The sequence below is a fragment of the Zea mays genome, chromosome 2 (assembly GCF_902167145.1).
Source record: "Zea mays cultivar B73 chromosome 2, Zm-B73-REFERENCE-NAM-5.0, whole genome shotgun sequence".
In the NCBI taxonomy this organism is placed as follows: Eukaryota; Viridiplantae; Streptophyta; class Magnoliopsida; order Poales; family Poaceae; genus Zea; species Zea mays.
In genome coordinates this window covers 59,950,916-59,966,898 of record NC_050097.1, presented here as the reverse complement: position 1 = coordinate 59,966,898, position 15,983 = coordinate 59,950,916, and the positions used below count along the sequence as shown (strand labels likewise).

At 43.4% G+C, this 15,983-nt stretch overlaps 1 protein-coding gene across 1 annotated transcript; it reads left to right on the top strand.

Moving 5' to 3' along the window:
* The first annotated feature begins 5,884 nt into the window (after positions 1 to 5,884).
* Positions 5,885 to 15,285, top strand: LOC100191324 (uncharacterized). Its single transcript, NM_001136758.1, has 8 exons — positions 5,885 to 6,053; positions 7,055 to 7,116; positions 8,208 to 8,357; positions 8,459 to 8,532; positions 8,621 to 8,739; positions 10,209 to 10,292; positions 14,258 to 14,363; positions 14,745 to 15,285. Exons 2-7 carry the CDS (start codon positions 7,110 to 7,112, stop codon positions 14,361 to 14,363), a joined length of 540 nt encoding a protein of 179 aa, NP_001130230.1. The 5' UTR covers positions 5,885 to 6,053; positions 7,055 to 7,109; the 3' UTR covers positions 14,745 to 15,285.
* The last annotated feature ends 698 nt before the right edge of the window (positions 15,286 to 15,983 follow it).

The following is a 15,983-nucleotide window of genomic DNA, read 5'->3' as shown; positions in this document are numbered from 1 at the left end:
GGAGTTCGTCGTCTTCCGGGACTTAGCCCGAGTCCGAGCCCTGGGTCGGGCGGAGCGGAGTTCGCCGTCTTCCGGGACTTAGCCCGAGTCCGAGCCCTGGGTCGGGCGGAGCGGAGTTCGCCGTCTTCCAGGACTTAGCCCGAGTCCGAGCCCTGGGTCGGGCGGAGCGGAGTTCGCCGTCTTCCGGGACTTAGCCCGAGTCCGAGCCCTGGGTCGGGCGGAGCGGAGTTCGCTGTCTTCCGGGACTTAGCCCGAGTCCGAGCCCTGGGTCGGGCGGAGCAGAGCTTCCTATGGTGCCTTTGGCAGGGCCTGACTGCCTGTCAGTCTCACTCTGTCAAGTGGCACTGCAGTCGGAGTGGCGCAGGCGGCGCTGTCCTTCTGTCAGGCCGGTCAGTGGAGCGGTGAAGTGACGGCGGTCACTTCGGCTCTGCCGGGGGGCGCGCGTCAGGATAAAGGTGTCAGGCCACCTTTGCGTTAAATGCTCCTGCGATCTGGTCGGCCGGTGCGACGATTTAGTCAGGGTTGCTTCTTAGCGAAGGCAGGGCCTCGGGCGAGCCGGAGATATGTTCGCTGTCGGAGGGGGGCCTCGGGCGAGACGGAAATCCTCCGGGGTCGGCTGCCCTTGTCCGAGGCTAGGCTCGGGCGAGGCGTGATCGAGTCGCTCGAATGGACTGATCCCTGACTTAATCGCACCCATCAGGCCTTAGCAGCTTTATGCTGATGGGAGTTACCAGCTGAGAATTAGGAGTCTTGAGGGTACCCCTAATTATGGTCCCCGACAATTGTATAGATAATCCTCAAATTAATGAGGTAGATCTCCTAGTAGTGGGCAAGAAACTTGCTGCCTAAAAGCATGGTCTCTGGGCTGATAAGTTCATGGATGAACAAACCGCGGCCAATGCTTAGGTCTCCACTACCCATACTCGACTAACTATCAAAGTGAAATTCAAGAACTCTTACATGTGATATGAATTGCGTGAAGGTTCCAAACCTTCTAATCGAATAAATACTTTGAATTTTAGTGAGCATTATATAGATAATCCTCAAATTAATGAGGTAGATCTAGTAGTGGGCAAGAAACTTGCTGCCTAAAAGCATGGTCTCTGAGCTGATAAGTTCACGGATGAACAAACTGCAGCCAATGCTTAGGTCTCCACTACCCATGCTCTACTAATTATCAAAGTAAAATTCAATAACTCTTACATGTGATATGAGTTGCCTGAAGGTTCCAAACCTTCCAATTGAATAAATACTTTGAATTTTAGTGAGCATAGTATAGATAATCCTCAAATTAATGAGGTAGATCTAGTAGTGGGCAAGAAACTTGCTGCCTAAAAGCACGGTCTCTGGGCTGATAAGTTCACGGATGAACAAACCGCAACCAATGCTTAGGTCTCCACTACCCATGCTCTACTAATTATCAAAGTAAAATTCAATAACTCCATATCCTTTTATTTTGGATAGCACGTATAGGTAATCATCCCGAGAGATGTAGACCTCATAGAGATAGGCATTCCAAATGCTGCCACAAGCACGGTCTCTAGGTTACTAAATTCTATAAAAGAATTTAGTGCAGCCAATGCTTAGGACTCTATCTCCCTATGCTCTATATCCAAAATAATGTAATTTTATTTTGCATGAGTTTTTATTAAGTATGAACTTAATAAATATTATATTTGTATGCAAACATAAATGAATGCGTAAATAATAGCAAGTAGAGATATGTGAACTATTAATGTAAAAACAAATAATAATTCACAAACTAAAATCTGCTATATACACAATAAAATAGATATGTCTTTACAATATTTGCAGTCTAAATAACGAATTTAGACGCCTAAGATAACTTTGAACTGAAATTACATATAAAACAAAGTATTATAGTGAAATTCAGAATTTAAAGATAGTGAAACAGGCTATATTGGGCCCCTGAAAGTAGCCTAGGCGGCCAGGCAGGCGGGCCAGGCAGCGGCCTGGTGGCCTGCACGCCGGTCCAGCCTAGCTGACCGGCCCAGGCGGCCCACCAGGGAGCCAATCGCCTGTTAACAAATTGGGGCGGCTAGGGTTTCCAACCCTAACCACCCCTGTAGCCGCCGCCCCTCATCGCGCCTTGGATGCAGCGCACCCTCTAGGAGGAGGCGCCAGAAGGGAGCGGCCGACCGGTCTGCCTGCTCCTTGTGCCGGGCGCGCCATCGCTGAACGCCGAGCCGCGCCTGCTATGCCAAGCGCCAGCCCTCGCATGGTGGCCATGCCGGCGGATCTGGCCACCAGGGAGCGCCGTCAAGGCTCCCTGCCGTTGGGGAGCGCTGGTGCCAGCCGCCGGGGCCAAGCCGCCGGTGGAGATGAAGAACGACGAGTAACTGCCTCTGCAGTGGGCGGAAGCGGCGGCGGTGCCTCCAAATCGACGTCCATGGGAGCGGATGCAGACGACCCTGCGTCAACCACCGGCGCCGGTGGCGACGGGGATGCAGTGGGGAGTCCACACTCCACCACCGGCAGCGGAACCACCGTTGTCCATCCATGGAGAACGCAGAAGTGCACATTTTGCACTTGCACACGGCGTTCAGGGATCTCATGCACTGATTGAAGCGCTGCGGCTACCAGCGGCGAACGCCTCCAACATCGAATCATCAACGATGTGTAGAACTTCACGCATACGGCGTATGCGCATGTAAACGGTATGCTCCATACCTTGCTGTTGATGTGTAGATCGATCTTGCTGTTCTTGTCAAGAACAGCGTGTTCTTCTTCTTCTCCTTCTCTGATTTCTCCTTGAGACAGTGCTGATAACGTGTTGAACTCTATTGCAGCGCTCAGTGGCAAATGGAGATTAACAAAAGAGAAAGACAAATGGCAGGGACAGAATGACAGTAGTCCTTTATTGCAGAGATCACTCAGATATATATACAAAGTGAATGGGTACATCCCCAAGGGTGTGTCCCTTGGGGAGAAGTCGTCGAGCCCCTTGGATTGGTCACAACATTGTAACATGTTTTGTAACAGTAATGAGCTTTAATTTTTTAATATAAAATCTAAGGATCTAGAATTGAACTCTATTTTTAATATTTTTAAATTAAAATTAATTAAGAGCTCAATCGCAAAGAAACGTTTGAATCGTAATCTATTACTACTACGGCCCTGTTTGGCACAGCTTATTTTCAGCTTCTTCACAAATTTAAGCAGAAGTTCTGCCAAACAGCTAGCTTCTGCAGCAGCTTATCAGTTCAGCTGCTTCTCAGAATACACTAAAAGCAGCCAACAAGCAGAAGCTGCTTTTTCAACAAGCATCAGCTGTGCCAAACAGGGCCTACGTGTGAGTCTTCTAGATGACGTAAAAGACATGATTGTTGATGGAGGTTTTGGTTTGCAATCAATACTTTAGTAAACTAGATCTCGGTATCCCGGAATCCAAGGTAGGCATGGGATGACACCTGGCCTACATGTCGACCGTCATGAACTCATGATGCTACTTTTTCATTTTGTATTTATACAATATAACGTAGAAAATCATAACTCATGTTTATTTATGATTTTACCTCTAAAAGTATTTTTAATGACTAAGTAGACAGAAACGAAATCATCAAAAACATCTCTCGTGATCCTAGTTGACAGACAACACAATTTGCATTTCGGAAACAAGAATCAGCACGCAGCCAGTAACAAGTGAAACACTGCGTCCATGGAGAAGCGCAGCATGTTTGTATTTTCTTTTCTTTTTTACAGGTGAACCTTACCGTGTCGACGACCACTTCGCATATACTATTGTCCAGGTTATAGCTTTGAAGATGTTGTGGTATGCTATTTTTTTTACAGGTGAACCTTACCGTGTCGACGACCACTTCGCATATACTATTGTCCAGGTTATAGCTTTGAAGATGTTGTGGCGTTTGTTTAGTTTTAATTTATACCAGCTTCTATTTTGTACAGTATTTTATCTCTATAGATTACTTCGAACATCTATCTTTAATCCGAAACGTTGTAAAGCGAATACCTGCGCACATCAACAACGAGAACAGAAATTCATGAGCCCGCATTTTAGAAGAAAAAACCGGTGTCTAATAAGTTTTTCATGCCATCACCATGTAATCAAACTATTAGAAGTCATAAAAAATCTTTAAAAATCTATAAATTTTAATCAACCAATATATCATATTTCAAATTGTAATATAATTCGACCCTATATTAAGAGATATAAATGAATTAAAATATAAAATCTGATATATTAATAGAGTAAATAATAAAGTATATATATACTTTATTAAAAAAGAAATCATAACTTTGATAGTTTGTTGCAAAATAATTGTACGAACAGATATGAGCTTGCTAGCGTGGATGACGTGTGTTGCTGCAATGATAACCGTGTCCAACCCATGTAGTTGTTCAATATTTACAGAGTGAGATTTGAATAAGGTATGAGAATAAATAAACCGCGGGAGATAACGCGTGCAAAGAGTTCATTAGCACACTTGATACATCGTGGCATCGTTCCCAATTAGCTCATTTGGATGCCGAACTGAAGAACCAGAGTGAGTGCTTACTCGCAATTCCGCAAAACAGACAATTACATGGACGACCGTGATTCCTGTCGCTCGACTCACTGCTGAAAAGCAGTGTGTTATTTCATCAATCTCCATCCCTGCAATTTCCCGCTGATGAAATCGCAAGAGATAGCCTTAGAAGAAAAGAATAGGCTCATCAGGACTCAAAAAACAAAACGATATCAAATATCCATATGAAATTACTGTACCGCATGACAAGAAGAGGTTTGTAACGTGAAGTTGAAGCTATCACGTTAGGGGACGTGGCTCGGCAACGACGACATGAGGCGAACCCCCTCCTCGTAGCCTGGATTGTTTTAGAATTCGGGCAAAAAAACGGAGGTGGGTGTTGGATCAAGATCGCTGGTGAAGAATCGGAGTTGCCTCGAGTGTCGATGTGTTGATGCTTAGCAATGATGGCGCGTCACGGTCTTACTCCTGTTTAAGGTGTAGGTGTCGTCGTGTTCTTTTGGCCGTGTGCAGCCCGCCTAGCGAAGTCGGAGCTGCTCGTACCTTGTGTTGAGCTCGGCAACGATGACTCTGGATGAGCTTTGTGTGGGTTGTTGATGCCTGTGTTGTTTGGGCACTCTGTGTAAGTTTCGGGCCCGTTTTTTTTCTTAAAATTGGATTAATTTTAATATTTTTCTTAATAGAAAGGTAGAGAGGTCGTGCCATTACGTTAAAAAAATTACTGCACCGCATTGCATTTTTTATTGCAAGACCCATTATATACCACAGAAGCTCATATAAACAAATGCACAATCACCCATCATTCCATCAAGTATTTTTTTCTTCTTATCACATCACATCGTTTTGAAAAGGATCATTCTTGATATAGACAGAGTCCAAATACAATTGACTTGAAGTAATGTTGACTGTGCCTTACATTTTTAGCACTCCACCACTGACATTTTAAGGCAAAAGCCATTAATAAGATCCGGATTGCAACCCATTTTTTTGCACGCTTAATACCTCTTACTGATTCATATAGCTCCCAAAGCCATTAGCAAATGGAGTGAGAATTGGCATTTTTTAAAGATCCGGAGTGGTTAGAGGCTTGCATAATACTACCTCCATCGTTTTATATTTGACACGGAAAATAGTGCAAAATTGTACTTACACCCTAACCAAGCAAACTGCTAGTAGAGAAAAAAAAACTCACAGGTTAATTACTAGCTATAATGTCCGATTAGTTTAGGGACGATCAGCCTGGCTGGCTGGTTTGAAATTTCGGCCCAGTGGCCCACTTCACTTGCCCAGCGGCCCAGCCCAGCTTCCTTTCCCCCCGTTCCCACCACGTGAGCAGAAGCTGCACAACCAAGAGCCAACAGAGCAACGCTCAGGCACACTGTGCAGGTGACGGCGAACCAGGTAACCAGCTGCCGAGGGAGGAACCCTAGCGGAACACTGTGCAGGTGACGGCGGCGCGCTACCGGTGACGGGGGATACGGCGGCATCGTCCCCCTCGGCCCCTCCTCCATCCCCGGCGTGGCGGCGCAGGCAGCCAGCCTGCAGGTACGGTCTCCAGTCTCCAGAATCCAAATCCAGAGCATGTCCCTGTTTTTTGGTGTGCTCTGTTGTACTGTAGCCTGTAGGTATGGGCGTATGGCTGTTGCTGCCCATGTCCATGTTTGTTGGTTTTCAGTTTTACTTAGATGCTGAAAGCCTGAAACCTTCCAGTGATTATTTGCTTCATGTTGTAGTATGGCACTATGGCTGTTGGCCTGTTGCTGCCCATGTTCATGGGCGTATCACGTATGGCTGTTTGCCTTGTTGAAAGCCTGAACCTGAAGCCATGTCCATGGGCGTGTAGTTATATATATGAAGGTTGATCGGTTCCTATAGCCCTGGACGATCAGGATGTCTGATTGACCGGTCAGAGCCCGATTAATCGGACTGGTCGTCGACTAATCGTGATTAGTCGGCTGATCACCCCTCTCTGGTGATCAGGAGCGATGAGCTGATCTGAAAACATTGCATAGAAAACCAAAATCCTTTGCTCCCGCTGATTTTCAGTGATAAACCTGGTCATACTTCCTCCGTTCCAAAATAAATATAGTTCTACACACACCTGTGAGAAATAGTTAGATTTACCTAGAGGAAGTTGAATTGTTTTGTACTCCCTCCATCCCAAAATATAGTTCTTTCTAGTCTGCTTTTTTTTTCTGTCACATTCATTCAAATGATAATGAATTTAGACATACATGCAAACTACATTCATATGTCACTTAATGAATGTATGATTAGTCTAAAACGAGTTATATTTTGGGACAGAGGGAGTAGTTTGTAACTTTTTATATCATTTTGTTGTTTCATATATCCTCTATATTTCAAACGTTGTCACTTTGATATGTTAACAGTTCGTATCGTGTTAAACAATTTCTACTATATTTATACAATACTAATATATGGTATTATACATTGCCTAACATTAGATTTTAGATTGTAAAAATATCTTATTACCATTTATATTTTGAATAACCCACCTCAGAACCCTGGGCTCACCATTTCTGCAGGGTTTTCTGACTCAGATTACTTGTTCACTGTGGGGTGCAAGCTTAATCGGCCACCATGGATGGTAAGGGCACACCTTCTCTCGTTGTATTCCCACTTCATTACTTATATGTAGGGATGAAAATGGGATAGATATTTACCATTACCTTTCTATCCCGAAAGGGCTTAAATACTACATGGATAATCCATAAATGAATCCGGACATTTAATATCCGTACTGTATTGGAATCCTAATAGTTAAAGTTGGATTTTTGATACGTAAAGTGATTAAAATTCACTGCATCCGACACTACATATTCGGTATCCATAATATCTGTTCGTATCTGACCCGGTTGCATGAGTTGTGCTGTGTCAATTTTGGGGAGTAGGTTGTTTCAGATAAATTGGTAGTCGGTTACTTGTTAGGGTTGGGAGTAAGATTTTCATTAACAGTTTGTTAGCTAGGTGCTGGGCCCTTGTGCTAAAGGTGATGTCAATAAGTTTAATATAAGAACTGCTCAATGGAGTATAGAAGAGGTGCACAATGTAATCTGGGAACATTGTAGTAAGGTTTAATTGCCAATGGAGTACAGAAGAGGTTCAGAATGTGCAATGTTATGCTTGAAAGTTGCAATACATTCAACATAATAGGTTTTGTATTTATACACGAAGGTGCCAACCCCTTATGCTAAAGGTGATGCCAATGAAGCGCGCCACTAAGTAGTGATCTGATCCTTGCTCACTTGACATCGTGCCTAGATCACGACACGATGCGTCACTAGAGGGGTGCCGACCTGTCCCTTGCCCATTTAACACCATCCCAGGTTCCGGTATGACGCGTCGCTAAGAGGATTACGCTCCAACGGATTTCTTTCGGGTTTCATCTCCATTAGAATGGCTAGGTTTAACGTTGTCTTGCCAAGCCTAACACAACCCTCCTCCTTTACCAGGGCTTGGGACCTATTGAGGCAACATAGGAGTTCTTACAGTTGATAGACCTACCCAAAGATAAGACTTGAAAAGATGTAACATACCCAAAGATTTAACCTTAGATAGAAGTGCATGGAAGACAGCTATCTATGTGCCTGAACTTTAACTGTGGTTTTTCAATTGGTTTCAACTCTAGTCTATCCCAACTTGCTTGGGACTAAAAGGTTTTGTTGTTGTTTCTTGCAGTTGATAAGCAAGAAACAATGGAGGAGACCATCCTTGTTGGTGATGATCTCATGCGTGGGCCGCCATCCCCTGTCATACCGAAAGAGATCGCATCACATGTCCTTGAAGATGTTGAGCTTTGTGATGGTATACTCAAGAACCTTTTCTTATGTGAGTAATTGGTCTTTGTGACGTTCATACCAATTTCTCTTATTCCGTATGCTTTTGTGAAGTAAAGTGTTTTATAAGAAAACATTGTTACTATTCTCCAGGCCTACAGATCAATGATATTGAGCCATTCTGCCAAGATGAAATTGTGCTATATCGACAGTGTGCTGAGAAAAGGGTTGGTTATACTAAAACCATTTGGCCATGCCTGATCTTATTTGGTGTTTATTCAACACTCAACTGTGCAGCATTGTGTTTTATAACAGGACAAGGAAATAAGAGAGCGGATGCAAAATAGTGAATATAAATTGGGTTTTTCGATGCCCCTGAAACAAGCGAAGGAGAGAGCTACTCAACTCCAATCAGAAGTAACACTGCTAGAAAGGTAGTCCAGTAGCTGATGATTTTCCCTTTAATCAAGCATAGCATGATCATGTGATAAGCAGCTTGTGAAATGGTATTCCTGTAACCCTATCCGCAATATCAGCTTTGAAAGGTTGTTTCCTCATAAAATATATAGGAACTGTAGTGGAGTGATACACTTAACAAGGAATGTATTTGTATCAAGGTTTTTCCTCTCCATTGAAACTAGTAACTAGGTAAAGAGCTTGGCATGAACATGTGCTTTGGAATTTTAATTTCTTCTCCGCTGATCTGGACAAACCAAGTCTGTATACTGATCCATAAGCTTTCAGGAGATTCACCAATGCAGACGATAGTGTGTTAAAAAAAATGATGTAACCTTCTATATCAATGGATGTCTAAACTCCCATACAGAATATTTGTCCTGTGGACGTGGTAGTCTAGTTTGCTATTTTTTTGTCACATAATCCATTATTAAGCCATTTGATGCTTAAATATCAAACAACTATTTGCTTTCCTCGATGCTTTGGCAGTTATTGCACCTATTAGATTTAGTTGCATTGTAGCAAGCTTTAATATAGGAATTGACTGTTGTATGAGCAAAAGCTTATCCAACCTAATGGGATGCCAACAACCATTTCTATAAAGTCTAATCCTCCAACATAGTAGCTGCTCTTAATGCATGTTAGCTTGATTGTGCCAAAGACCTATTTTTCTTATTTTTTATATTGGTTTGTAGGCTAATTTTTCTACTTGACCTAACAGAGCTCTATTGATTGTTGTCAAAAGAATCGTGAATCATGGAAAACGAAACACACAATGTAAACATCTTTGTACAGTACAATATGCTTCTATGCTTTTAGATTGTAGTCCCTACACCCCCTAAAATCATATGTTTCACCAAATGCCGAGCCAATCTTTTGGCATTTGAGATAGCTGCACAGTTCCTGCTTAGCATACTGTTATTGTAGGAAGGAGCTCCTAGACCTTCATATGCACACCAATTATTCTGACAAGTAGTGCATATTCTGGTGTTCCATGACATACAGTAACACCATGCATTCCAAAAGAATGCACTAGTAAAAATAGCCCTGATGATATTTTACTGTACTCTGTTGGTTCCATTTTTGTAAGGCATATTTTGGTCAAGCACAAGAATTAGGTGACAAGCAAAGAGAATGTGAAGTGACATGTCTGGGATATCCTTAGTGTTAAATCTCTTGGACCACATGATAGTAGATACAATGGTTAATGTGGCTGGTATTCATAAATGCTGAGAGGTCAAATAATATTCTTGTATAAAAGAGGACAAAAGTGGTAAAAGTGCCTAAATATGCATGTCTGATTTGAAATAATATTACATGGTTTATATTTTAAAATTTTAGACATTTTATTTTGTTTAGTGTTAGTTACAATACAGTAAACAGAGGGAATGGTGACTCATTCACACAGCTTTATTCTGCTTGCATGTGGTCTTATATGCCTTTGTAGGCGCATGATTCTTGCTAGTGGACTTGAGGGTATGGAAGGATTTCGCCAGAGATGGAGCTTGCACGGACAGCTTGAAGACACAAGGTAGTTGTTTTGGTTCTGTAACTAGTCATATACTAGCTTGTGTTAATTTCTGTTACTCTATAACAGTTGAAAGGATTTGTCTAATAAATACGAATTATTCGAGCATAGTGTGGGCTAAGAGAAACTCTAACAGATTGCTAAAAGTTTGTTGCCAAAAACGTCATTTTGGGGATTCTATAATTTTTCCCCTAAAAATATCCAAACCCACATCAGACTGCTAAAACATTGATCTTTAAAATTTTCAAACAGCCAACGTGGGTCTGCGTACACATAACCGGGCCTGGTTTGCAGCCCAAATGCTTTTGCTGCTCTTCCATTTTCTTACCCTGCACCTCCAACAGATATGCATGCGCCGCCATCGTGCTCTATAGAAATCCTGTACAGGAGTATCTTGCAAGCCATTTGGCGTGTAAAGAGAAAACAAACAGAAAAAAGGCTACTAAAGAAATTTGTCTGCCTTCTGCTACCAGGTACACAGTGTGTTTAAGCTAGATCCATCCATGCATGTATGGAACTTGAGTCTGTAAAAGTTAACTTTTTTTTGAAACGAATGATCAGGAGAGCTGACCGCTATATTAAAAAAGAAGAGGGGCCACGAAGACCAACCGGGAAGTACAACAAACAAAACAAGAACAGCGCACTTGAACCCCACAACAGCAAAACACAGCCTCAAAAGGCTGACTCACGCTCTAGAAACTAGCCTGGCCAAATGCTTCGCTCCAGCCATAGTCCAAATCAAAGCCTCATCTTTGATTCTCGCAGCAAACGCAAAAGACGACGCCTCTGAACGGTCAAAAATACGAGAGTTGCGCTCTTTCCACAACTCCTAACAGGTCAAGATGATTAGAGATCTCATTCCACGTCTCGAGAGAGCAGGAAGCGCCGCCATAGTTGACCACCAACTATGGACCGAAGCAGCAGGCTCCCAGCTATCAGGAACAATAGCAGGGTTTGCGATCCACGCAGCAACCATGGACCAAATCCACCTAGAAAACCTACAGTCAACAAAGAGGTGTAAACTAGTCTCCGTCGTTCTTTGGCAAAGCATGCAAACCGGGTTATGCGCCAGCCCCTTGAGCTCAACCTGTCCGCCGTCCATGTTAGAAACTACGCCGGAGAGACAACCTTCTGCAGGTTGCCGGCGAGCTCCTACCTCCCAAGTAAGTTTCTCCAGGTATGAGAAACCTCACTCAGTCTCACACACGTACACGAAGAACTGGGAACACTGAGACAGAACACAGGAGATTTGGCGGCGCCCTATTGACTGCCTTTTCTTAGCCTCTAAGGCCATATATTTGTAGACCATTACATGGAAATAAACTAACCATTACAAGGAAATAAACCGGACTGCTATCAGTCCTGATCCTGCCGACCATATAGGACTAAACTACTACCATATTAGCTATTTCCTAAAACAGAATAAGTAAATTAGCACCAATCAAGGATTACTTTCCTATCAGTCCATACCCTATTTTGAATTACCAGCCAGCTAAAGAATTTGCATTCGGGGGCGCCCACACGGACCATATGAGTTCATTGAAGTTTGTGCTGGCTGACCCAAGGAATTGGGCATGATAGGCTGAGCTTGTAATGTACTGCTTGGATTCGCTAAGTTTCCACTCAATTTCATCACGGATGTCTGGACTTAAATGGATTTGTTGTACTGCACTCCAGAGATAGGCAAATTTGACAAAGCACTGAGCCGAGAAAGAGGGGTGTCGAAGGTCGATGTCACTAACCCAGTTATTATCCGTTAATGCCTCCCGCAAGTTTCTGTTTTTCCTTCTAGAGATTTGGAAATGGATGGCACCATGTCTTTTGGTCTCAGCCCTTGCATCCAAGCATCACTCCAAAAAAGGATCTTCGACCCGTTGCCAATCTTAATTGTGGTGGCCGCAGCAAACAAGAGTTGATCTATGGTGCTACATGGCAGATGTAAAAGGTAACTTTGAAACAGGTTATTTCAGACACTCAGGAACACTGCTAGAAGCTTGGCCATGAACAACTCTCTATTGTCCAAGAAAGTAAACAAGCAGATTCATTTCAGAGAACAAATACTCCGTTGACCAAGACCAACAACAGACATCCATTTCAGTTCATTATTCAACAAAAGACTCTAAGAAGAACTGCTACAAGCTCTACTGGAACTCCTACAAGCTGACAGACTAAGCATTATTGACTTCTTCCCACCAAAAAAGGCTACTAATTAATTTTGTCTGGCTGCTGCTACCAGTTACACACATTTGTTTAAATTTTTTCTTGGTTTACATTTCCCAGGCCCAACATCAGTAACATCTCTCTGATTCATCTAACAACTAAACCACACCAATCCCCTGGGATCAAATTGTCACTTATATGCAGTATGTAGTCACTGGTTACTCTGATTCAGCTAACAAACTAAACCAAAACAAGCCCCTGGTGCTCTTATTGTCACTTATATGCAGTATGTAGTCTCTGGGTGCTCTGATTCTGTGATTCAGCTAACAAACTAAACCAAGCCCCTGCTGCTCTGTTCTTTTCTACTCAGCAACATAATCATTTAAGAGGTACTGAGACAAGTAACTATTGGACAGAAAATAGTTACTGAGACAAGTAACTAGTGGACAGAGAACATTTACTGAGACAAGTAACAATTTGACTCTCTCTATTACTCGCCCACCATAACATGAACCAAAGTGACAAAAGCAAACTGGTAGCAGTGACACCTTATTTCTTTCCAGATTCAAGAACCTAGTGACACTTTCTTTCTTTCCAGATTCAAGCACCTAGTACTTGCACGTGCAAGCACATTCAGTCACAAGTACTAAGTAATTGTGTAATAAGTAATTGGGAAATTATTTCTAGTTTTTTGGCACAGTGCAGACCAACTTTCTTTTTGTCAGAAAACAAAACAAGATATTTATCCCCGTCCTAGCGTCGATCTCCTAAAGGAAAATTCCCCAAAGCTCAAAGTAAATCAGGCAGCAACCACAGGGAGTCAGAGACCACTTCAAGGACACAGCCGCGGCCACCACACCACATCACCTGGTCCCGTCCTTCACTTCTCCTGCAGGCCATACACACACGACGACGCGGCTCTGCATGGCCAACGCCAAGGGCTCGTCCGCCGGCGCAGGCTATAGCGACCTCGGCAGGGCCATTTCGCACGAGCAGCACCAGGCGTTCATGGCCTCCATGCCCTGGGCCGCACCGGGCGCCGTGAATGTGCACCACCAGCAGCACTTCCACCAATACCCCGCCGCCTCCTCCATCGCTGCTCGAGTGTCTCCCGCCTTCCACCACCAACACTACTGCGCGCGAGGCAAAAACACGGGAAAGAAGCTACGGGCGCGCTTGCTGGGGCGACTGGGGAAATCCCGCGACACACCCCTAGCTGTATACGAGCCACAGCGGTGGCTGTGGCAGTTTCCGCCCATGGAGGCGCAGTGAGAGCGCAAGTGGAGGCGGACGTGGGAGCAGCTTGCAGCCATTGTACTGGAGGTGGCGGGTGTCCGTGATGGCAGTGGAATGCATCGCAGTGTGCTATTGTTCTCCATGTATTGCGACGGAGTTCGTCGTCCTCGTGTCCATGTGTGTGCCCACTATTCAAGTGAGAGGGGAGGGATACATTAATGAGAGAGGGGAGGGATTAGATGCAAAAGTGCATGCCACATTGTTGTGACACGTCAGCAAGGAATACACATGTGACTGGTATGACCTATGGTGCATAATTTTACAAGTCTAGGGACCAGGGTCCATCTAAATTGTTGTTTTATCTTCTTAATTAATGAATATTTCTTATTCAATTTCTGTTGTGGTTTTGCCAACATATTACCGTGTGGCATTTGCTGGAATAGTATACTAAAGAGTGTAGAACTACTGTAGATATTGTCACTGAAGTGCTTCAATGCTTTCTTCAAATGAAAGCATCCATTGTCTGTACAGTCCGTACTTATATACTTCCAAATCTCTTTTTTTTTTTGCAGGAAAAGGCTAGAAGCACTGAACCATGGCATGGAAAAACGAGAGAACCAAAGTTCTACGGCGGAGAGGACAAAATCTCCAGCTGGGAAGAAGTGGTTCTTTTGGTAGGTTAGTATCATTGTTTCAGACTTGAGAAATATTGTAGCCTGAGTTGTATTAGCGGCAATGCTACACACCTTTTAACTTCCACAGTACTCTGCCTCCAACTAGCCACTTAATTTGCTAACAAGTAACAAGCGATTTGCTTATATATAGCTGCAATTTAAAATGTTTAAATCATGTATTAAACCTTGTAACTGCAGGTGATGGTACGGTTGCATTCCATTTTGTGATTTATGACAGCCACTTGCCCTCCCCATTGTTCGAGTGCCTATTTAGATTTTGGCTATTTCATAGGCTCCCTTCAGGAATTAACGACAGTTTGTGTTTTCTATATTCGTGGAGTAAGTTGGCTAACACACTCTACCTATGCACATTGTGGATTTACAGTACGTGTTGTGTGCAATATGCAAACTCCAACGATGGTCCAGCTGTGTGGTCCAAATGGGATGACTTGTTAGGCAAGTTGCATTCTAAGCGGCTAAGCCTGAAGCAATGTGATAGCAGCTAACAAAGCTACAATTTGTTTGCAACATGTACCTCTAGGGTCTACTCCCCCTAAAGTTTGTGCCATACTCATGTGTTTCCATTTGCATCTGGTCCTCTTTGGATGCAAAGTAGCATTGGATAAAGCTAGGGTTTTGTAAAATATGTTGTTTTTTAAAAGCGACGAACTCTGTTTGGATATGACAAATCTTGGTAGTTTATAAAAGCCATGGTTTTATTAAAACTGTGCAGTCATTTGGAGTTCTTAGTAACTCACAAGTTGTGGCCTCTTTTTTGGCTTATAGAACCACACTTTTTCGAGAAGTACATCCAAACAAGAGGCTGTATTGGATGTTTGTGGTTTGAGAAACTGTAGTGTCAGTAAACTTTGATTTTAGAACAAGATGTGTGCCAGACTTTGGTATAAAGAGGTGTGGTATTTCTCAAGCTTTTATATGTCCATGGTTTTTTTAGAACTACAAAGGTAATTACATCCAGACACCTGGTTTTTGTTGACAACAAAAATGTACCGTGGTATATCTATTTGGATTGGGTGGCTTCTACCCTTGTGCTGTTCGTTCATCGCCCGTTTCCTTCTTTTGAAATGGTTCATCATTTCCATGTTGTTGAATGAGAACTCGCATGACATGACCAGAGCTAGCAAACTCAAAAGGCTGAACCGGTGCCGCGCTGCGTGTTCCTTTGCCTTATGAGCTGGACAGCTAAATTTTCTCTTTGCAGATGATGCTAACCATGTATGTTCTGTTTGCGGTAACGTGGCAGTTAAATTCTCTTTTGCAGATGATGCTGACCATGTATATTCTGTTTGTGGTAACGTGGAGAGGATCTTACTCCACACTAGTATCAAGATCGAAACAAACAGCTAGATTTCATCAACTTGTTCCGTCTTCTGACTACGTACGTACTCTCGCCCTGCGTTCTTCCCCGGCATGACAAGCATGGAATCGTTTCATGTGATCCAGGTGAACAGTTGACTTGCCGAGACTTGATCCATGAAAAAGCCATGCTTGGTTCCAACGACACTGTCGTTAGTCAGAGACGATGTTCGCATAGCACACCCCCTCACCGCCGACTATTTAAAGGAGGCCTACTACACACAGTGCCAGCCAGTCACATCAGCGC

Excerpts from the sequence above, each read along its gene's own strand:
- LOC100191324 (NM_001136758.1), top strand. Across the intron at positions 8,358-8,458 it reads ACTCAAGAACCTTTTCTTAT|GCCTACAGATCAATGATATT; the intron begins GTGAGTAATTGG and ends ACTATTCTCCAG. Across the intron at positions 10,293-14,257 it reads GGACAGCTTGAAGACACAAG|GAAAAGGCTAGAAGCACTGA; the intron begins GTAGTTGTTTTG and ends TTTTTTTTGCAG.